This window comes from Pangasianodon hypophthalmus, chromosome 1 (genome assembly GCF_027358585.1).
Source record: "Pangasianodon hypophthalmus isolate fPanHyp1 chromosome 1, fPanHyp1.pri, whole genome shotgun sequence".
Lineage (NCBI taxonomy): Eukaryota > Metazoa > Chordata > Actinopteri > Siluriformes > Pangasiidae > Pangasianodon > Pangasianodon hypophthalmus.
Window position 1 is genome coordinate 12,223,543 of NC_069710.1, and position 18,939 is coordinate 12,242,481.

The 18,939-nt window shown below is 38.3% G+C and overlaps 1 protein-coding gene across 1 annotated transcript; it reads left to right on the forward strand.

Moving 5' to 3' along the window:
• Positions 1-4,399: 4,399 nt before the first annotated feature.
• sbk1 (SH3 domain binding kinase 1) lies at positions 4,400-17,518 on the forward strand. The gene is made up of 5 exons (XM_026926061.3): positions 4,400-4,578; positions 4,797-4,925; positions 8,261-8,445; positions 8,747-8,949; positions 11,613-17,518. The coding sequence occupies exons 2-5, from the start codon at positions 4,885-4,887 to the stop codon at positions 12,378-12,380; spliced, it is 1,197 nt and encodes a 398-aa protein (XP_026781862.1). The 5' UTR covers positions 4,400-4,578; positions 4,797-4,884; the 3' UTR covers positions 12,381-17,518.
• Positions 17,519-18,939: the final 1,421 nt, after the last annotated feature.

Sequence of the window (18,939 nt, forward strand, 5' to 3'; positions counted from 1 at the left end):
AGGACATTTCCTGAGCTGAAGGATTGTATCTGTTGTTATCGTTTTTGTTTTTTTTTTGTTTGTTTGTTTTTTTTCAAAATTGTCTTGTGGTTTCAGAAAAAAGCACAAGGAATAAATGATGAATAGAATGGAAGAATGACATGACACAAACGTATATTTTCAGCCACATTAACTGTGTCTCACTACAAATACTGGACACAGTGTTGTTCATTTTGCTATTCTGTTACAGGTGGTGTCCCTGGAGAAGCAGTTTGTCTTTCTTTTGGTGATGTCCTTGGATAAGACGGAAAGGGAGAGACATGACGGATTTCCCTCTCTGCTAGTACAATCCAACAACCTTTAGTACACCCTTCAGTAGAATCCCAAATGCTAGCGTTTCAGAATATAAATCTTCACGTGTGATGCAATCATGTGGATTCGAAGGAAATTCGTTTGTGTCACGTTAATATATGTGAGGTTTACTATAGATAAAATTTTACTGCCAGTGCGTAAAACTTTTCGGAATTTGTGTTTTTGCCATGAATTTCATCTACTATTGAAAAAAAAACAAGATTTTGAATTTGGCACAGTGGGAATCACGGGCACCGAGTTGGCTGACCTTCTACTAAGAAAAGTATCTACACTTGATTTCTGGCGATTTGGAAAGAATTGTACTTCTCCAGATGGCAACTCATCATCATTAGTCCAATTCTTTGTGAGCTGGCAGTGTAGGAAAGAGCATATGATGTGAAACTGTAGAGGCGACAGTATCTATTTTTAGTTTCCTTCTTTCACGTAATGAGAAGCTAATTAATCCAACAGTAACTCAACACTCATTCTCAATTCTTTGTTCGGTATGTTCGGTTTTTTGCCTGATGAGACTAATTCTGTATGTTATGGTACATCGCTCCATTCATGTTTCCTTCTGATGATGTGTAATGCCCAGTATTGTTTGCAGAGAACCAGCCACATATCATGATGCTCCCACCCCCGTGCTTCACTGTGGGTATGGTATGGTCTCATATTCACAACCATTCTTTCTCCAAACATGACGAGTTCTATTTTTGTTTCGTCTGATCTGAGTATATTGTTCCAGAAGAGTTCTGATTTGTCTGAATGCGTTTAGACGTGCATCTCTGTGCTTCTTTTGTAGCAGAGGAGTTTTGTGTGGGGTGTAGGAACAGAGATGATTGTGGTGCAGTTCATTGCTTATTGTTCTTTGTGTAACTGTTGCTTCTTCTGCTTTCAGGTCGTACTGCAACTCTTCTCAAATGACTACTGGCTTCTCTCTTACCTTCCTTATTATTAATCTGAGAGCACATTGTGACTCACGTGTCCAGGGATGATTAGTTGTAGTTCCATGAACTTTCCACGTGCATATTAACAAATCAGTTGTACTGACAGGGATGTTTCAGGTCTTAGCTATGTAGCTGTTTCCATCCGAGTGTTGTTTAATAATGTTGTCCCAATAATGTTGAGAACTTTAGGAAGCTCCTTCACCTTGACCAAGATTGCTACTTTTTGAATGAAATCTTCCCAAACAATGGCAATGTCTTTTGTAATGACACAAGGTGCAATTGAAAAGGCACACCGTTATAGGAAAATAAGTTGATTATTTTACAAAAACGGCATGGCCCCAGGTGTTTTATTCTTATACCACAACAATTTACATTTTATTTATTTATTTAAAAATGATGTGCCATGCTTTTTATCCATTTATTAAATAACATTTAATGTTTAGGAATGTTCACAAAACAAGTTTGTTCCTGTTATGACTTACATTAAAGCAGAAAACTTTAAGAAAACTTAGATCTTTACCTCTGACTGTTACAAAGCACTGGAGGCTCCTTCCAGAAATGTTCAATAAACATCTCCTTACAGACAACTACAGTTACGTACATTTTTTAATGGAGCATCAGCATGTCCCATTACACATTGTTTCTACTGGTACTACAGAAACAATGACATGGTAGAATGGGTGCAGTAATATTTAACTTGCAACTGCTGTCAGAGCTGCTGTTGTAGAAAATGAATAAACACCAATCAGAATTGAGAATTCAACAGTGCTGTGGTACTTTATTAAAGATATTTGATCGGCTACCTTCCAGGGTTAAGCTATGTTATGTAATAGTGCTAATTTATTTAGCTTAAACCTGGTTAAGGGATATTATTTCTAGCCAAATTTGTAGAAACATTATAGCAATGAGTTGCTCTGTTCAATGTTGATTTGTTCGCAAAGAATTATGGGTCTTAGATTTGTCGATCCATCCTTTATATTTGGGTAGGAAAGAAGTACATTCACTTTACACAAATCCATCCCTGTTGCCTCCTTCTCCACTTGTTCAGGAAGTGTACATTTGTCTCATATAGTTTTTATGCAGGGCATCTGTGTCCCAAATGTTGCCCTACTCTCTATTCTATACCAATGGAAAAGTGCATTATGGGTGTTCTGTCTACAGTAAGGTACATTATAGTACAAAAATAGTGCACTATATAGTAAATATGGTACAGTTTGTTTTAACAGGCAGCTAGTATCTGTGTCTCTTAGCTACTAGTTTTAGCCTGTGTTTCTGTTTCTTGGCCATTATATTAGGCCACTATATTAGGAACACCGGTACACCTGCTCATTCAGACCAGGTATAATTTTTCCTTCAACTGTCCAGTTTTGGTGACTCTGTGCCCACTGTAGCCTCAGATTCCTGTTCTTGGCTGACCCCAATGCTGTTGTAGCCCATCTGCCTCAACATTTGAGATGTTTTTCTGCTCAGTGTGGTTGTATAGAGTGGTTATTTGAGTTGCCGTAGCCTTCCTGTCAGCTCGAACCGGTCTGGCCGTTCTCCTCTGACTTCTCTCATCAACAAGGCATTTCTGCCCACATACCTGCCGCTCATATCTACTAAATTAAATCATTTCCCTGAATTCTGCATAATGAGCAAAAGTTCATAACATTATATAGATGCCAATGCTTTCACACACACTTCTATGCACTCACAGCCACACAGCACTGACTAATAAAAACTGGCATAAACAGTGCAGCCAGTTTTGAGGACAGCGTTACAGGAGAAAAACAGGACGCCCTGGATAGAGAGAGAGAGAGAGAGAGAGAGAGAGAGAGAGAGAAGACTGCAAAGTGAAAGTGGGACGCTGAAAAAAAAGTCAGGCAGAGAGTGGGACAGGATATTTGGAAGATGATGATACAAAAAAGGATATGATAGAAGAGAAAAGAAGGTACATACACACCATTGTTGTACTTCTGATTACATTTCACAACACTACAACACTAGTTTCACAGCGCACCATGGAGTGTTTTATTCCTCTTATACCTTTTAATTTTTCATCAGAATTTTCATCCACTAATACCTACATTTATCTACATGTTGTTGAACCACTTATTATAGGAGCAAACAGTCATTCCCTTTTTTCTCTCTTGAAGTTAATAAGACAAAAAATATTAATAAGACAGCAAGAAATTGGAAAAGTCCTGAAGACTTTCCTGTGGGGGAAACGTACTGTTACAAATCACTGACACTGGAGACTCCTTCCATAAAATGGTAAATAAATGTCAAATAAACATCATGTTATATTAACAATTAGAGTTCTTTCTTTTTTACAAAAAGCAGGACATTTTTAATCTGTTTATTATTAGTCTAAGATTAATCCCAGAGCAAGTTGTTACTACAGAAACAACAAAGGGTACCTTAGTTTAAATGTATGAAAAGGGCAAAAGATAATTTATATATATATATATATATATATATATATATATATATATATATATATATACACACACACACACACACACACACACACTCACTGAGCACTTTATTAGGAACACTGTACTAATACTGGGTAGGGCCTCCCTTACATCACTGTTTACATCACTGTATGATCTCTCAAAACAGCCTGAGTTCTTCATGGCATGGATTGGAAACATTCCTTTGAGGTTCTGCTCCATGTTGCCATGATTGCATCACTCAATTCCTGCAGATTTTTCATATGCACTTTCATGCTGCAAATCTCCCGTTCCACCACATCCCAAAGGTGTTCTACTGGGTTCAGATCCGGTGACTGGCCACTGAAGAACACTGAACATGAATGAATAGGTGTATAGGTGTTCCTAATAAAGTGCTCAGTGTGTGTGTGTGTGTGTGTGTGTGTGTGTGTGTGTATATATATATATATATATATATATATATATATATATATATATATATATATATATATAGTGTGTGTGTGCGCGTGTGTTGTTAATATATATGTTGTTTTAAAATATATATGTTGTTTTTTTTTGTTGTTTTTCTTTGCATTAAAATAAATAAACACAATTCCTAGTGTGCATATTTCGCCCATTTCGCACGTTCATATGTTCGGGCGCTAGGACCCTGCGCCCCGTGTGTGTTTTTTTTTTTTTATCCCCTTGTTTTTCGTTTTTTTTTAAGAGGCACCGCGAGCGCGAGAGGCGCAGAGCAAGGAGCGCGTGGCGCAGCGCACTGAGCTGAAGCGGAGACTGACGCTTTCCTCTCAGATCTGCGCAGCGCGCGCCGGGGAACATGACGCGCGAGGACGAGTGATGGACGCCGTCCTGAGGAGCGCGAGGAAGTAGGTCATCCGCGCGCGTGCGCGCCGCGCGCACCGAGCACCGAGCAAACGGGAATAAACCCCGGAGAACCCGTGCGCCGTGAACACAAAGAGCACAAAGTCTGCTGCTTTTTCTTCTCCGCGCCGTTACGCACAAGCGCGTGAAGACACCCTGCTGTATTCTTTCCGAGGCGAATCATTTAAAGATATTGAGACGAAGTTTTTGTTTTTTTTTTAAGCAGGAGCACGAGCCCCTTTCGGTGCTCGGGTTGTTACCGGAGGCGCGTGAGTTCGTCGGATCCTAAACGGTGACCCGGTGGCGCGTGGATGCAGGAGCATGGAGCAGAGAGAGAGGGCGCCTGCAGCAGGTGAGACCTCATCAGCCCTCATAATAATGTAATATTCATGAGCACTCTGAACATTAATGATGAAATAACAATAATAATAACAATAATACCTTTTCGCTCACTGGCAGAAACGCACTCATGGTTTGTCTGTGTGTGTGTGTGTGTGTGTGTTATCAGAAATTAACAGTTGCTCACACAAAAACATCCGGTTTCTTTCTTTAAAAATAAATAATAATAATAATAATAGTAATAATAATAATAATAAGTCATCACAGTGTTGAATCAACTGTACTTTTCATCTTTGCACGAATGTTATTGTTTTTAAGAATTGTAATATTTGGATATATTTAAGCAGATGCCAGCAGTCAGCAGTATGTTTATTAAAACAGCTGGACTTCACAGAATACTGTAGGTGTTAAATGAATTTCATTCACATGGGAGTTTTGCTCAGCTGTTTATCCTAATATTTCATTTTTTTAAACTATATAATTTTCTTGTAGTTTGCCCGTGCACTGGAGTTTTGCTTTTGGTCTAAATTGTCTTGGTTGGTTTCCTGCTGTTCTTTGTTCTGTGTGTGTGTTTTTTTTAATTATTATTAATTTCTCTTATGTGGGAGAATCCCATAATTGCAAAACAGCACACTGTGTTAATTTGGTGGTGTTGTGTTCTATAAAAAGGTAATGCACAAGAGAAGGTGCAAAAAATAAACAAGCAGGTTTTCATGACCTGACAACAAAGAGGTCAAGGATCATGTGCTCTGGGAACCGTCTCTAGCGTTAGGTAAATAATATAAAATCTTCAGTTGAACAGAGATGAAATGATCAGCATGATCAGGACATTAAGACATTTTAACCATTAAAGAGCAGCCACTGGATTGACTGATTGTCTATGTGTATGATTATTGGATATGTTCCTGGTGCTCATGCAATCTTAAGGAGAATCACGCAGAGGGAAATTTGAAAAGCAGTGTCTGATCTGCGTAGGTTCAAGTGCATTCTTGCAGTTTTTGTTCCGTGTTCGAAGCCACTGCTTAGCTATAATGGAACATGAAACTTGAGTGCTGTGAGGGAAAAAAAAAGCACTCCACTGCATTAAGAAGGTCAAACGTGCTGTCAATCAGTGAGGTAAGTTTATAGAAGTTAGAGATTGGATAAGCAAGGAAGAAAACACTTTACACAGAAGGGTGTGCTGTTCTAGGAAAATAGTCAACAGCTGGAGTTACTGTTACCACTGTATCCATTTCGAGTCCACGAAACAAGTTTGTTCCTGTTCTCGCTTATGTTATAGCAGCTATAAACAGTCGTTCCCTCACCTGCCTCTCTTTTTCTCTCTCTTGAAGTCTAAAAACTTAGTTATAGCTTTACCTCTGACTGTTAAAAAAGCACTGACACCGAAGAGTCCTTCTATTGATGTTAAATAATTGTTAACTCACTATTCAGAAAATTTCACCTTATCAACACCTTTATTCTTAAATAAGCATGTCAAAAGCTTTGGGTTTGACTCTTCAGCGCCTGGAATTGGGGAATTGACTCTTTTTGCGATCAACTCCAAACATCTCTGATGTGAACCGAAAGCAGAACAATGACTTGATGATTTGTAAAAATGAAAAAAAATTGAACGATGAACGATGTAGCGTTCATCAAATTACAATGCTTTACAACTTGTGGCCCAACACTGCTTCGTTAAATGCCTCATTATTAATGCAAGACATGAATAAAATATGCAAACAAAAAGAACCATGGTGTGAAAGAGTTTGGCTTCATGGTTGAGCAGTGATTTGATGAACACTAATTCTGCACGAGTTTCAGCATCTGGCACAGAGCCAGAAAAAACTAAACCCTTAAAATATCTACTTGTTCAATTATTCATCTTATTCAGGCATATTATTCCACTGTTACCTTGAATTATCCCGGGAAACTAATAGAAAAAGGATGATAGTTATGATACCTGTGAAGAACTCCTATGTGTTTAAAGGGTTAAATCAGGAATAATCAGGATTCAGGTTACCTAACCCCCTACAGCTACTTAGGACATTTGAGAATGCAGAGGTTTGAGGTTTTTTTTACTCATTAACGCCACTGCAGCAAAGTAGCAGTGATCAGATATATCACCCATACAAAGAGAGAAGCTTGTCCGCTTTCTGTAATAGAACTCACATTCTGTTATTGTGCACAGTAGGGGTGTAACACAATAACACTATCTGTATCTGTATTAAACTTGAAGTGGGTGTGGCCTAAACCGGGAAGATTTTTTAAAATATTAAATATGAACCCTTCCAGCATGCCCCTGAAAACACTAGGCATAAAAACAGATGTAGATATTAATGACTGTGGTCTTTCTTTGTCCCACAAGCTTCATGTCTAACCTCTCACTCACGCCCACCTAAAAGTAAACATCTCCCACTCACCTTTGTTTCTGGCTCCAATGCACACCTCTAGTCTCAACCAGATGTCCTGTGGACCTTGTTGGCAAGCTTTGAAATACTCCACCTATTATTTGTATCTGTTTAGAAGACATTATCTGTTCATTCTGAATTGTGTATTCATATCGAGTTATGTCCCTAGTGCACACCATGAGTGAGTCATTGCTGAATCAAAAACACAGGAAACCACAAACAGCATCAGGTAACACATGTAAGAGCTATATTTGTAATAAAGCCTGTGTATATGCAGTAAATGATGAGTCTTCTGAGAATAGCTAAGCTATCTGGACTTTGGCAATACAGTGCAACAAAGAGAGAAAGAGGAAACTGAACCATGTGGGGAAATGGGAGGAAAACAGCTTTTGGCGTAGTGTGTGTGTGTGTGTGTGTGTGTGTGTGTGTGGATGAGTGGGTAGGTAATAATATTCCAGCCAGTCAAGCATCTGGGTCAATTGGCATTCTGCTCCAAAGCCATTTCTTAAGGCCTTAGCATATTTAATGCGGAGATGACATCTACAAGGGCTGTGTGAAGAGGAAACCACCTTCGTGAACTTGCAAGCTTACATACTCTCTGCAGTTTTGGATTGGCAATCACATACAAGTGCTCCAGTACTGCAGGTGGCGCTATTAAATTTTCAACACAGTGAATCTGCTTGGCCTTGTTTCTTAACTCTATGCAAATGAGGTATCATGCGGTGAAGCGAGAAATCCAAATGATTGACTCCAATGATTCCTTGGACCAATGCTATGGCACACGTGGTCCGATGTTTCTTCAGTTCCCCACTCACATCTTTAGTTCTTAGGCGTTGCTCACTTGTGTGAATGTAGGGTAAAATACTTCTGACTACCATATAGTAAATCTAGAGTATGTGAAGCACCAAAGCACAATAGGTAATGAAATCAGTCATAAATAATACACTTTTCTGTCTACCAGTGCCCAGGTGGGTGTGTCCATGGTGGCGCGGAGCACTAATGTGGGCACGGCCCCGGTGGAGGACATGCAGGCGCTGTCAATCACCGCTCTCTCTGCCTCTGAGGTGGAGCAGCAGTACGAGCTGATTGGTCCATTAGGGAAGGGCACGTATGGCCGAGTAGATCTGGTGGCTCACCGCACACAGGGTAAGTGTGAGAGTGTATACGGGATTGGTGTGTTTAAAATGTTACTGTGCCAGTTTTGATTTTGATTGAGTTATATTTAATTTCACATTATCTTGCTTAAAAAAAAGAAGCACGAATGAGAAAAAAACAATAGGGTTCCAGTGCTTGGGCCCCTAATTAGAATATAATTGGTGTGGTATCAAAATAAGCACAGGACAATCAAAATACATAATCAGAGTGGAAGATTCTGAATGTTTTCATTGAGTATATGCTGTAAATATTTCTTATGGTGATTGTGTGTGTGCGTGTGTGTGTGTAATAGGCACAAAACTAGCCCTAAAGTACGTCAGTAAGAACAAGACCAAGCTTCGGAGTTTCCTTCGTGAATACAGTTTGACTGCAGCATTGGGCTGTAGTCCCTTCATCATCAAAGCTCTGGATGTTCTGTTTGAGACCGAAGAGAGTTACGTATTTGGCCAGGAGTACGCACCTGCAGGAGACCTCTTCGACATCATACCTCCCCAGGTAGAACACACCTATGATGTCAGAAGTATGATAACTGCTATTACAATTTATTTATTAATTATATTTAAAGCTGTGGAAAATCCATGAAACAAATTAGTTCCTGTTATCACTTATGTTACAGCAGCTATAATGGTCACAAATTCCCTTTCTCAGCGTGTTGCTGCTTGTTCTTTTTCTTTGTCCTACACATTCTTTTTTTATGTTATGCCATGTGCCTTCGTTTTGGTTCCAATGCTGTCTCCTCTCCTGTCCTGTCATTGGTTTGTTCCCCAAATGTGTGCACCTGTTCTGTGATTAGCCCTTAATTAGTTTGTCTGTCTGTACCCTACTATTTATTTATCTCATTGTGCTACAACCTAATTAAGGCTAAACATTTGGGGAACAAACCAATGACAGGACAGGGGCGGAGACAGGACTAGAACCAGAACAAAGCAGTAAGTGGTGCTTGCCCTGCTCTGAACCGTACTGCGTGCTGAGAGGTAGAATTTGTGACAGTACACATTAGCTGATTACAAACAAATCAGTCTGAGTCTTAATTTCTTTAAGCCGGCCAAAAGTAACATATAACATACAGTATGTTCCCTGGAGAAATGATCTAGCTTTGGGTACACTGGAATAAAAATTGTTTCTTTGATTTTTTTATTACCATACTTTTTTTTTTTAATTTGGAAATTTCTAAAAATTCGGAAATTTGCCATGAACTACTGCAATGTGAATATTCTCAAGACAAAAACTAATATTCTCTGCATAAAGAAGGTGCCTGGAAACTTCACTTGTCTCTGTCACTCATACCTCCTTCACTGATCTCTGCACACTGAGCCTTGTTTACTCAGCTTATTCAAAGCTTCTTAAAATAGCCGTCATCTCAATCTTTCCTCTAAACCAGCTTTTTCATTTTACGATCATCTTTTTTTGTGTTAATTTTTTTGGCAGGTCTGTTTCCTTTGGTATTATTGATATAATGTGTTGTGAACACTACATATAATTCATTCTATTAACAGTTCATAAAGCATTATAACCATTGCTATAAGGCTTCATGCGTTGTCATTAGTAATTATAACAATATTAAAAAATGTATTAGAATTACTTAATAATATGGAATGAATGTATTCTTAGGCTATTATACATATGGTCTTCACAGGAAAGGTTAGCACAAATACAACTTATAAGGTATAATAACTAAGCTATAATATCATATAAGTGTCACTAGTCGACACTTACATGGGTGTCTTTGAATAAATATAATGCACTTTGCAAACTGTGACTGCATATGCTGTGAACTCTACTTATAATACATTCTGTTAACAATGTATAATTTTTAACCATTGCAATACAGTGTAATTGATTTTTATAAGTCATTATAAAATGCCTTATAAACACATTCTGAATTGTTAATGAATGAATTATAAGTAGTCTTTGTAACACGTTATGCCACCAATACCAAAGAAACTCAATCCCAGTTTGCATTCTGTTAATAATTCATAATACATTTTAACCATTCATAACACATTATGTCACCAATACCAAAGAAACTCAATCCCAGTTTGCAAAATGCATTCTGTTAACAATTCATAATGCATTATTACGATTGCTGTAAAGTGTAAAGCACTGTATAGAACACCACATATAATGACCAGTGAATACAATGGCAACATAATTTATTAGGACAACTACTTACAATGTATTCTGTTAACAATTCATAATTCAATATAACCATTGCTGTAAAGTATAATACATTGAATAAAATGCCACATATATAATGATCAGTGAATATATTAGTGGCATAATGTATTACAAACACTACTTACAAATGTGTTCTGTTAATAATTCATAATGCATTATAACAACTGCTGTATAAAGTAATTCATTTTATTAGTTATAAATCTGTATAGTTACAAGTAGTGTTCATAACACGTTATGTCACCAATACCAAAGAAACTGAAGTTTGCATAATGCATTCTGTTCACAATTTATAATGCATTATAACCATTGCTTTAAATTCTAATGCATTGTATATAATGTAACATATACAATATAATGACCACTTTCTCCGTAGAAAGTGTTTCCCTCACCTTCTTAGTGTAATTCTTTTCATTATACTCATCCTAATCCTGTCATCACCTCTCACTTTTTTTATATCTCGCTCTGTCATTTTCCTAAGGTCCTGTCCGGACCTCCTGTCTTTTTTCCTTGCTGGAATATCGCCAGCCTCTGAACATCATTTCCTCAACTCTGAGTCTAATCTCTTTATAAATGAAATCCTAATTCTCCTTAAATTAAAATCCATCTCTCTCTTTTTGCTTTGGTGTCTCTTTCTTTTTTCCCTCACCTGATACACTGAGGTGTTCATAATTACTTTTTTGATGGATTATTTTACCGCAAATCATGCAGGTTGTTTGAATGAAGTATGATGTCTGTCTGCATTCACTGGTCATTCAAACCAGTGTGTTCATATGTAAAATACTTGGGAGTTTTATAAAAGTGTGTGATGCAGCCTTTTTAATTAAACTCCTTCTTCCTGTATTTGCTTCTGTCTCACTAAAATTTCACTCTTTTTTGCCATAGCTAGGTCTGAACTGTTTATAATTCTGTTTGATTAACCAACCCCCTCATTTGAATTTCTCTCTTTCCCCCCTCTCTGTTTCTCTCTGTTCTTTGCTCAGGCTGGTTTGCCGGAGGACATGGTCAAACGGTGTGTGCAACAGCTTGGCTTGGCTCTGGACTTCATGCACAGTAAAAGTCTGGTCCATCGAGACGTGAAGCCAGAAAATGTGCTCCTGTTTGACCGCGAGTGCCGGCATGTGAAGCTGGCTGACTTCGGAATGACAAGGAGGGCAGGCAGCCGCGTCAAACGAGTCAGCGGCACCATCCCCTACACGGCAGCTGAGGTATGCCAGGTCACAGGCTCAGAGGGCATCGTAGTGGCAACGCCGCACGACGTATGGGCATTCGGCGTGCTCCTCTTCTGCATGCTGACCGGAAACTTCCCATGGGAAGCAGCGCTGCCCAGTGACAACTTTTATGCAGAGTTTCAGCGCTGGCAGCATGGCGCGTGTCCTCCGGGCACTGTGCCCTCACAATGGCGCCGCTTCTCTGACGACGCGCTGCGCATGTTCAGCCGGCTCCTAGCGCCTGAGCCTGAGCGCCGCTGCGGTGTCAAAGAGGTTTTTTACTTCCTAAAATATGATCTACTCAACCATCATCGGAGAAGAGCTTCCTGTAGAGTCTCTAGAGCCACACGAGGCTCCGCCCATAAACACGGAGAACATGCCTCCATACCGAGCACTTCCTGTCTTCGACCCACGCCTCTTAAACGTAGCATCCTGTCAGAGCCGCACTCATCGAGGGAGGAGCTTTCAAAAAGCCCCTCCCCCAATCGGCAGGACAAGAGTAAGATGGTAATGGCCACGCCCATCGAGATCTGCGTATGAAAGCACACACTTACTTCCATATTCATAAGATATATTTATAGGAATTAGACCAGCCCTGTTTTCGTATAAGAAAGGCAATACAGATTGGAACGGAATTCGGGCCAGTTGTGTAACTGTAGCTGAAGATACTGTAGGATCCAAAACTCCACTAAAACCCATTATCAAGGATTGTTTTTATTTGGATGTTTATTCAAAGCGAACACAATTTATTCAATTGATGCGCATTATTTAAGAAAACTCAGACAAAAAAGTCAATATGTAAGGAATAAAACATTTAGGGGCATGCTGTTATAGGAAAGTGATCATCGACGGGGTGATATGATGGTAAAATGTTGAATAATCGACGCTTTGCCACCCCAAAGCTGATTATTTTCTTATAACAGCACCTTCTGAAGTGTTTTATTCCACATACCACAGCAAATTGCCAACTATTCCATCGAATAGTGCTGAAACTGGAGACTCTTTCCATAAATTAAAAAAAAACATCTCTTTACAGAGGATGTCCTCATATTAATGATTACGTGTCAATACAGATAATTAATCAGTTATTATGGCTCATGATTAGTGGATCTTTGGAACTAATTTATTGAGTGGTAGGATCATAGAAGCACTTCCGAATTTATGACCTTCACAATGTCCTGTGCTTCTTCTTTAGTATGAGTAAATTGTGATAAGAGATACGACTTTGAGATCAGGTAGCTTTATTAAAGCCTATAGATAAGTCTCTCCATTTCAGAATACTTCTTCTTGTCATTCTTCTTCCTTAATCCTCGATCATTTAGAACATACAATGAGAACTCCATCCTCAGACGAACTCTGTTTTTCCGAGGTGGCCCTCCCCAGTCATGTGACTCAACAAACCAGCCTATCAGGGGGCTGATAACCTCGGAGATTTTTGACTGATATGCATTTCTACAAACAGACCGTAAACAATACGGCCACTTCCCATATGTGGACATTGTAGCTACACAGGATATGACATCACAATCCTTCAGCAGAACGCACATGTGGGGGAAAAAAATATCTGTAGACGACAGGGATACTTTATTCTATATGTAAGTGTGTGGACGTGTGTGATTGTGTTTAATAGTTCTGTATAAGCACAAGTTTTTTATAGCTTGTTTAAGAAACTTTAAGGACTGTTGGTGAGAGGGATATCTGGAACAAATGTTCAGTATGTGTTCAGATAGTGCCATTATGTAGCGTTTTTTTTTTTTTTAATTGTAAGAAACTTTACTAGCGAGTCTCCTACAGAGAAGCAGATTGTAGTAGCCTGAAGATTAGTACCTGTTTGAAAGGATGTCTGGAGGAATGATACCTTTAGTATTTTAATAATTGGGTCAAATAAGATAGCATTAAGGGGTTTCTTTCCAACTTTTGAAGCAAAAATAAGAAAGTAGGGCACGGTAGTTGGTGTAGCAGGGGGATAACAGCTGCAAGTGAATAGCAATGTTTGAATTCAGCAGGTGGAGGATGATGAAAAAGAAAGAAAGCAAAAAACTCGGGGAAGGGTTATGGGGGTTTGGTGTTTGATGCCACAAAAAAAAAAAAAACCACGGTATTAAACTATGTAGCAGACGGTACAAGAGGTATATGTGCTACAGAAGAATTGGTCTTTGCTAATTGCATCATGTTGAATAAAATGATATGAAAGGGAAGAACTGAACTGTGGACATTTTGTGGCAGGACGTAAGTGTGTATACTCAGCATGGGCTTTATTGTGATCCATCCAAGAATCAAAATCATAATCCATAGTAAAAAAATGGTAACAGAGGCACTAGTTGAAAAACTGGAAAACAACAGTCTAGAAACAATGCTCAGAAATACATGACATGATTGGCAAGACTTTGCAAAGAGGAATGGAGAAAATAGGGTCTAAATAACTAAACTAATTAGCTAACAATAAGGCTGAACACAGAAGAGGTACACACATTAGGGAAACAAACCAATGATAAGAGACGGGCATGGACAGGACTGCAACAAAAACAAAAACAAGCAGCACTTTTTTTTGCTAGCTATTAGGGTAAAGAAAAGGTAAAATAAAGTAAAGGTAAGAGATATTTAAACACGTGGAATGTGCATGTATCAGATAAATAACATTAATAAACCCTACAAATCTACAACACTTAAATAAACAGCATTTCTGCCTGTCTTAGCCCACTATAACTACACTTTACCTTGAAATATAGTCATTAAAGTACTAATGTGTGAATCCATTTTAACTCCTCATACTTGAAACATCCTTTTCCATGAGTCATCCATTATAGGTTATTGTACTAAAATTGTACATTTTAGTTCACGTTCACTCAACCCTGTTACCTGAACAGATTCAACCCTATGAAATATTTGGAATATTCCACAAGTTCAATCCAAATTTCCTGAAGATCATGGGAAGAAGAAAAGTAACTCATCTTATTTCTTTATTTTCAAAGATATTTTGATTTTGAGTGATGAGGTCTCTTTGAACGTACAACCCTGTTCCCCAAATTAAATCTTGAAAGAAAATCATTAATTAAAAGAAATACTCATTTTGAGTAAATCATTAGAAAGTCCTTAATGTCCTCATGCCATTAGCGTGGCTGTTAATTAACCATATTTATTGTATTTGGTAATTCTATGTGAATACACACAACCCTGAAAATACAGTCATTTTCAGCAAAGAAACCTTATAAAACAATGACATTGTGGCCTGAGATGGGTTAACACTGAATGGCTAAAGCCATGGTTAAAGATTCAGTGTTTAAAATGATTTAAAAAGGTCCTTTTTTAAAGAAATACAAAGGTGCAAATGTAGCATTTCAGCTACAGATGATCAAAAATTTAAAATGCAATTTCATGCCTTCAAGTCCCTTGGCCTTGATCCCAATCACAGCAGAGTTCTGCGCTGACATCTGCAACTGATTCATTCTCACTTTGGAACGGATTCATTCTCACATTGGAAGACTTTTTTTCTACAAGTAGCTGGCATGCGTTTAAGTGAAAGCACTGCATGGGAATAACACACAAAATCTGGAATTTGAAGAAAGGAAAAATGATTATGTTGGACTATATGCTGAATGTATGAATGACGTTTTAATAAAAATGATGAGCGCTTCTCCTACTTTGAACTTCTAAACCTCGACAGTCTTTACTGAGAAGTTGGTTTCTCCAAAGTAATATTGATTTCTCCATGATACCCACACACTGTGCCAGAGGATCTCAACCTGGGGCTCGTCTGAGATGTGGATGCAGGATATTTTTTTTTTTTATCAACCGTTATTCATAATGTAGTTCTATAAACACGAATATAAACATGATTTATGTCATATCTAATAATAAGTAAAAACTCAGATTATTATTATTAAATTTATAATTATCATTCATTCAGTAAGCTCCTCTTAAGCCCATTTTACACCAGACTGCAGCGGCAGTGTGTCCAATACGCTCTCGGTAATCAAAGTGGCCTTAACAATAAGCATAAAAAATTCATGCTATATTTTATAGTGTGTGCCTGTAATCTAAACAGCACGTGGGCGATATTTCATTTTGTAGCTCGAATGCAGCAGCGCACACTTGGTTAAAATCGCGTATATAATGGCATAGTGATGCATGCTTATAATATTTACAGTTTATATGTAAACCAGTGTGAGAAAACACAGTGTAAAATGCACATCATGCTCATGAAAACCATTTTCCCGACTAAACAGATGAACCCTACTGTTCGTACCCAGCTGAGATGAAACTCTAAACTCTTGGCTTTGATACGCTGCAGTTGCGCACAATCCCAGTCATCTCAGTTGATGCAGTGAGTGCAGAGTGCCTGCAGCTGTTAGCTCATACATATAGAGTGATACATAAAGTATTGTTAAATGTCTAAATCTTAAGAAGACATGTGCTATCTTTCCCTGATGGGGTCTCTAGCGTTTTTGCTCTGTTTGTTCATCAGCTGGCGGACCACGGTCTGGATGCAGACCCAGCAAAACATTTCAGAGAACTCAATACTGCAGCCGATTCAATGTATGAAAACCCTGGATGTAGTTCAGAGGCTCTAGTGTTTTTAAACATGAATCATGATGGCTTCTGTAACAGATGTTGCGGTTTATACAATCACATTCATAACCACTGCGAATAGATTTGTTTGTAGTCATACACTGATCATTACAGGTTATGCATTAAAAGATAACTTGTTATTCAGTCATGTTAGTTATTTATCTGGAGTTCTTTACCTTGGAGACACAAGTGACACAAGAAATCATAATTGGATCACACGAGTGATAAACAGGATCCGGTTTGATGACGTGCACTGCAGACGTATGCAGAAAGATATTTTTTTCTGCGGAGGAGACGTATATTTTTATCTCCAGATGAGCAAGGACTGTCATTAAGGCTGATGCCCTCCTCTTTTTCTGCATCATTTCCTTTTTTTTATTCACTTCCTTTTTATTTTTTGCCCGTTATCTGAAGGTCATTCCAGCAATCAGCCTCTCAAGTGTACCAATGAATGTACCAATTTCTCTGCTGTATGAGGGTATTTGGGAACGTTCAGGAGTGTTAACTCCTGTGTGAAATCCTGCCACATACGGAGTTGCAAACAAATCCATTCATCTTGTCACACACACACACACACACACACACACGTTATTTCTGGCTTCATTTGTATTCTGCATTTCCTGAATGAGTTCTATGTGTTCAATTATCAGTTACTTAGGAACAACAGACATAATACAGAGAAACATTGGCGTAAGGGTTCATTTTTCTGGATGCTTGCTATTTCCAGTCCAGCCATCTGGACATTCCATGGAAAGGTCCAGATCCAGTGTGATATAAAGCATGTTCCAGCTAACATTATCATGTAACAGCCTTGGGCTGTATACAGTACTGCTGTGGAGGGAGAATAGGTACAATGAAAAATGTCCATATTTCACCAGATTTTACTGTCTATGTTTTACTGTTCTGCTTTTTAAACCTTTGTTTTGGTTTGATTAAAAGAGAGAGCACTTCCTGGAGTGTCTTTATACCTGAAGAAAACACACAAAACGTCTTTGCCTACAGTATATAATGGAATTGTAATTTAGACAGGATGTATATTAACTGGTGTAATATTTCCAGACACATGCATTCACAGTTAATAAAAAAAAAAATCTTCCCATATAAGGTAGGTCTTAAGTTAGATAAAGTGCAGAAGTCTGAGAGGTGAATTCAAGTGTAGAAACAACATCTCAGGCTAAATCAAGATTCATCCATTACTATGGCAACAACGCAGACAACCGCCAGTGTTGACATGGAGAATGCACTATTTCTCCTTTTTTTTGTATCCACTTTTCCTCTATTAATCATTCTCACTTCTTTTTATTATTGTTCATTGAAAAAAAAAACAAATGCACCCACTCAGGCTCACACACACAAACACTCGTCTCCCCAAACACACTGAACTGATAGAGATAGAGCTTTCTCTCATTTTCATCTTGCGTGGTGAATCAGCAGTGTTATTCAATGAGAACAGGATTTGTTCTCTGTCGTTATTTCAAATAATTTCAGCTTCCTGCTTCTTATTATTTACGAGGAAGCTCTTGTTTTAATGTGGCTAATAAAATCTTTTTCATAAAAGCTAAATGAGCTCACATGCTGCATGACTGCTTTAACTGAAATGTTCTCAAATAAAAACCTGTCCCCTTTTTCTTTTCTTGCATCCTAGCATCTCCTTTGAGGAAAGAGCTGAGAAGCTAGGAAAGGAAATGAGGAGTCATATTTAAAGAAATGAAAAGCACACACTGTTTATATACCCCTGATTTTTCATTATGTCAGCGCGAAGTCTTGCCCTCAATAAGTTTGCAGTTCTGATCCCTTATATCACGTGTTTGGTTTTTCTGGTTGCTTTTACTTCTGGATTGTTAACTGATTTTACCTGTTCCTCTTTTTTTTCCCTTGTTGATTGTTTTCCCATTTGGTTTTGACTCTTTTACCCACTTTTACGACTACAATACTGTCCTAAATAAACTCTACACCTGAATCTGCCTCACTGTGCAGTTGGTTACAGGAGGAAACCTCCTCAAAGACAGTAATGCTGCATTTGACAAGGGGTGGTGACTCATGATTCTCGACCTCAACCGGGATAAACCAAGAAAACGCTCCTACTCAGGTACTCAGGATGGTCTTCTCAACTCTGATTTCCTCCTAGTTCAGCATGTGATGTCAGATCAACATAGCTGCACATGACACCAGAAGTAAACTTCTTAGCTTCTTAGCACTTCTTAATTGCAAGTGAATTATGCCATATATACAAGTATTTGCTTTAGATCAATCAACATACAGACATATTTGCTTGTTAAATCTATAACAGTGACTATACAGTACGCTGTTTTGAGAAGGAAAATATACATCACACATCACAGTTAGCTGGCTAGCTTGTTGCTTATAAAAGACGAACATGGAGGTGACCATGTTTATTTTCTCCCACTTGGTAACTTGAATGCACAGAGGTCGAAAATTATGTGATTCTGTGCCCGATGTCCCAAATCTGAGGTAAGTCGAATGTGCCATTTCAAAAGATTGAACTGAGGACCCTGAGTTTGTGATTTGG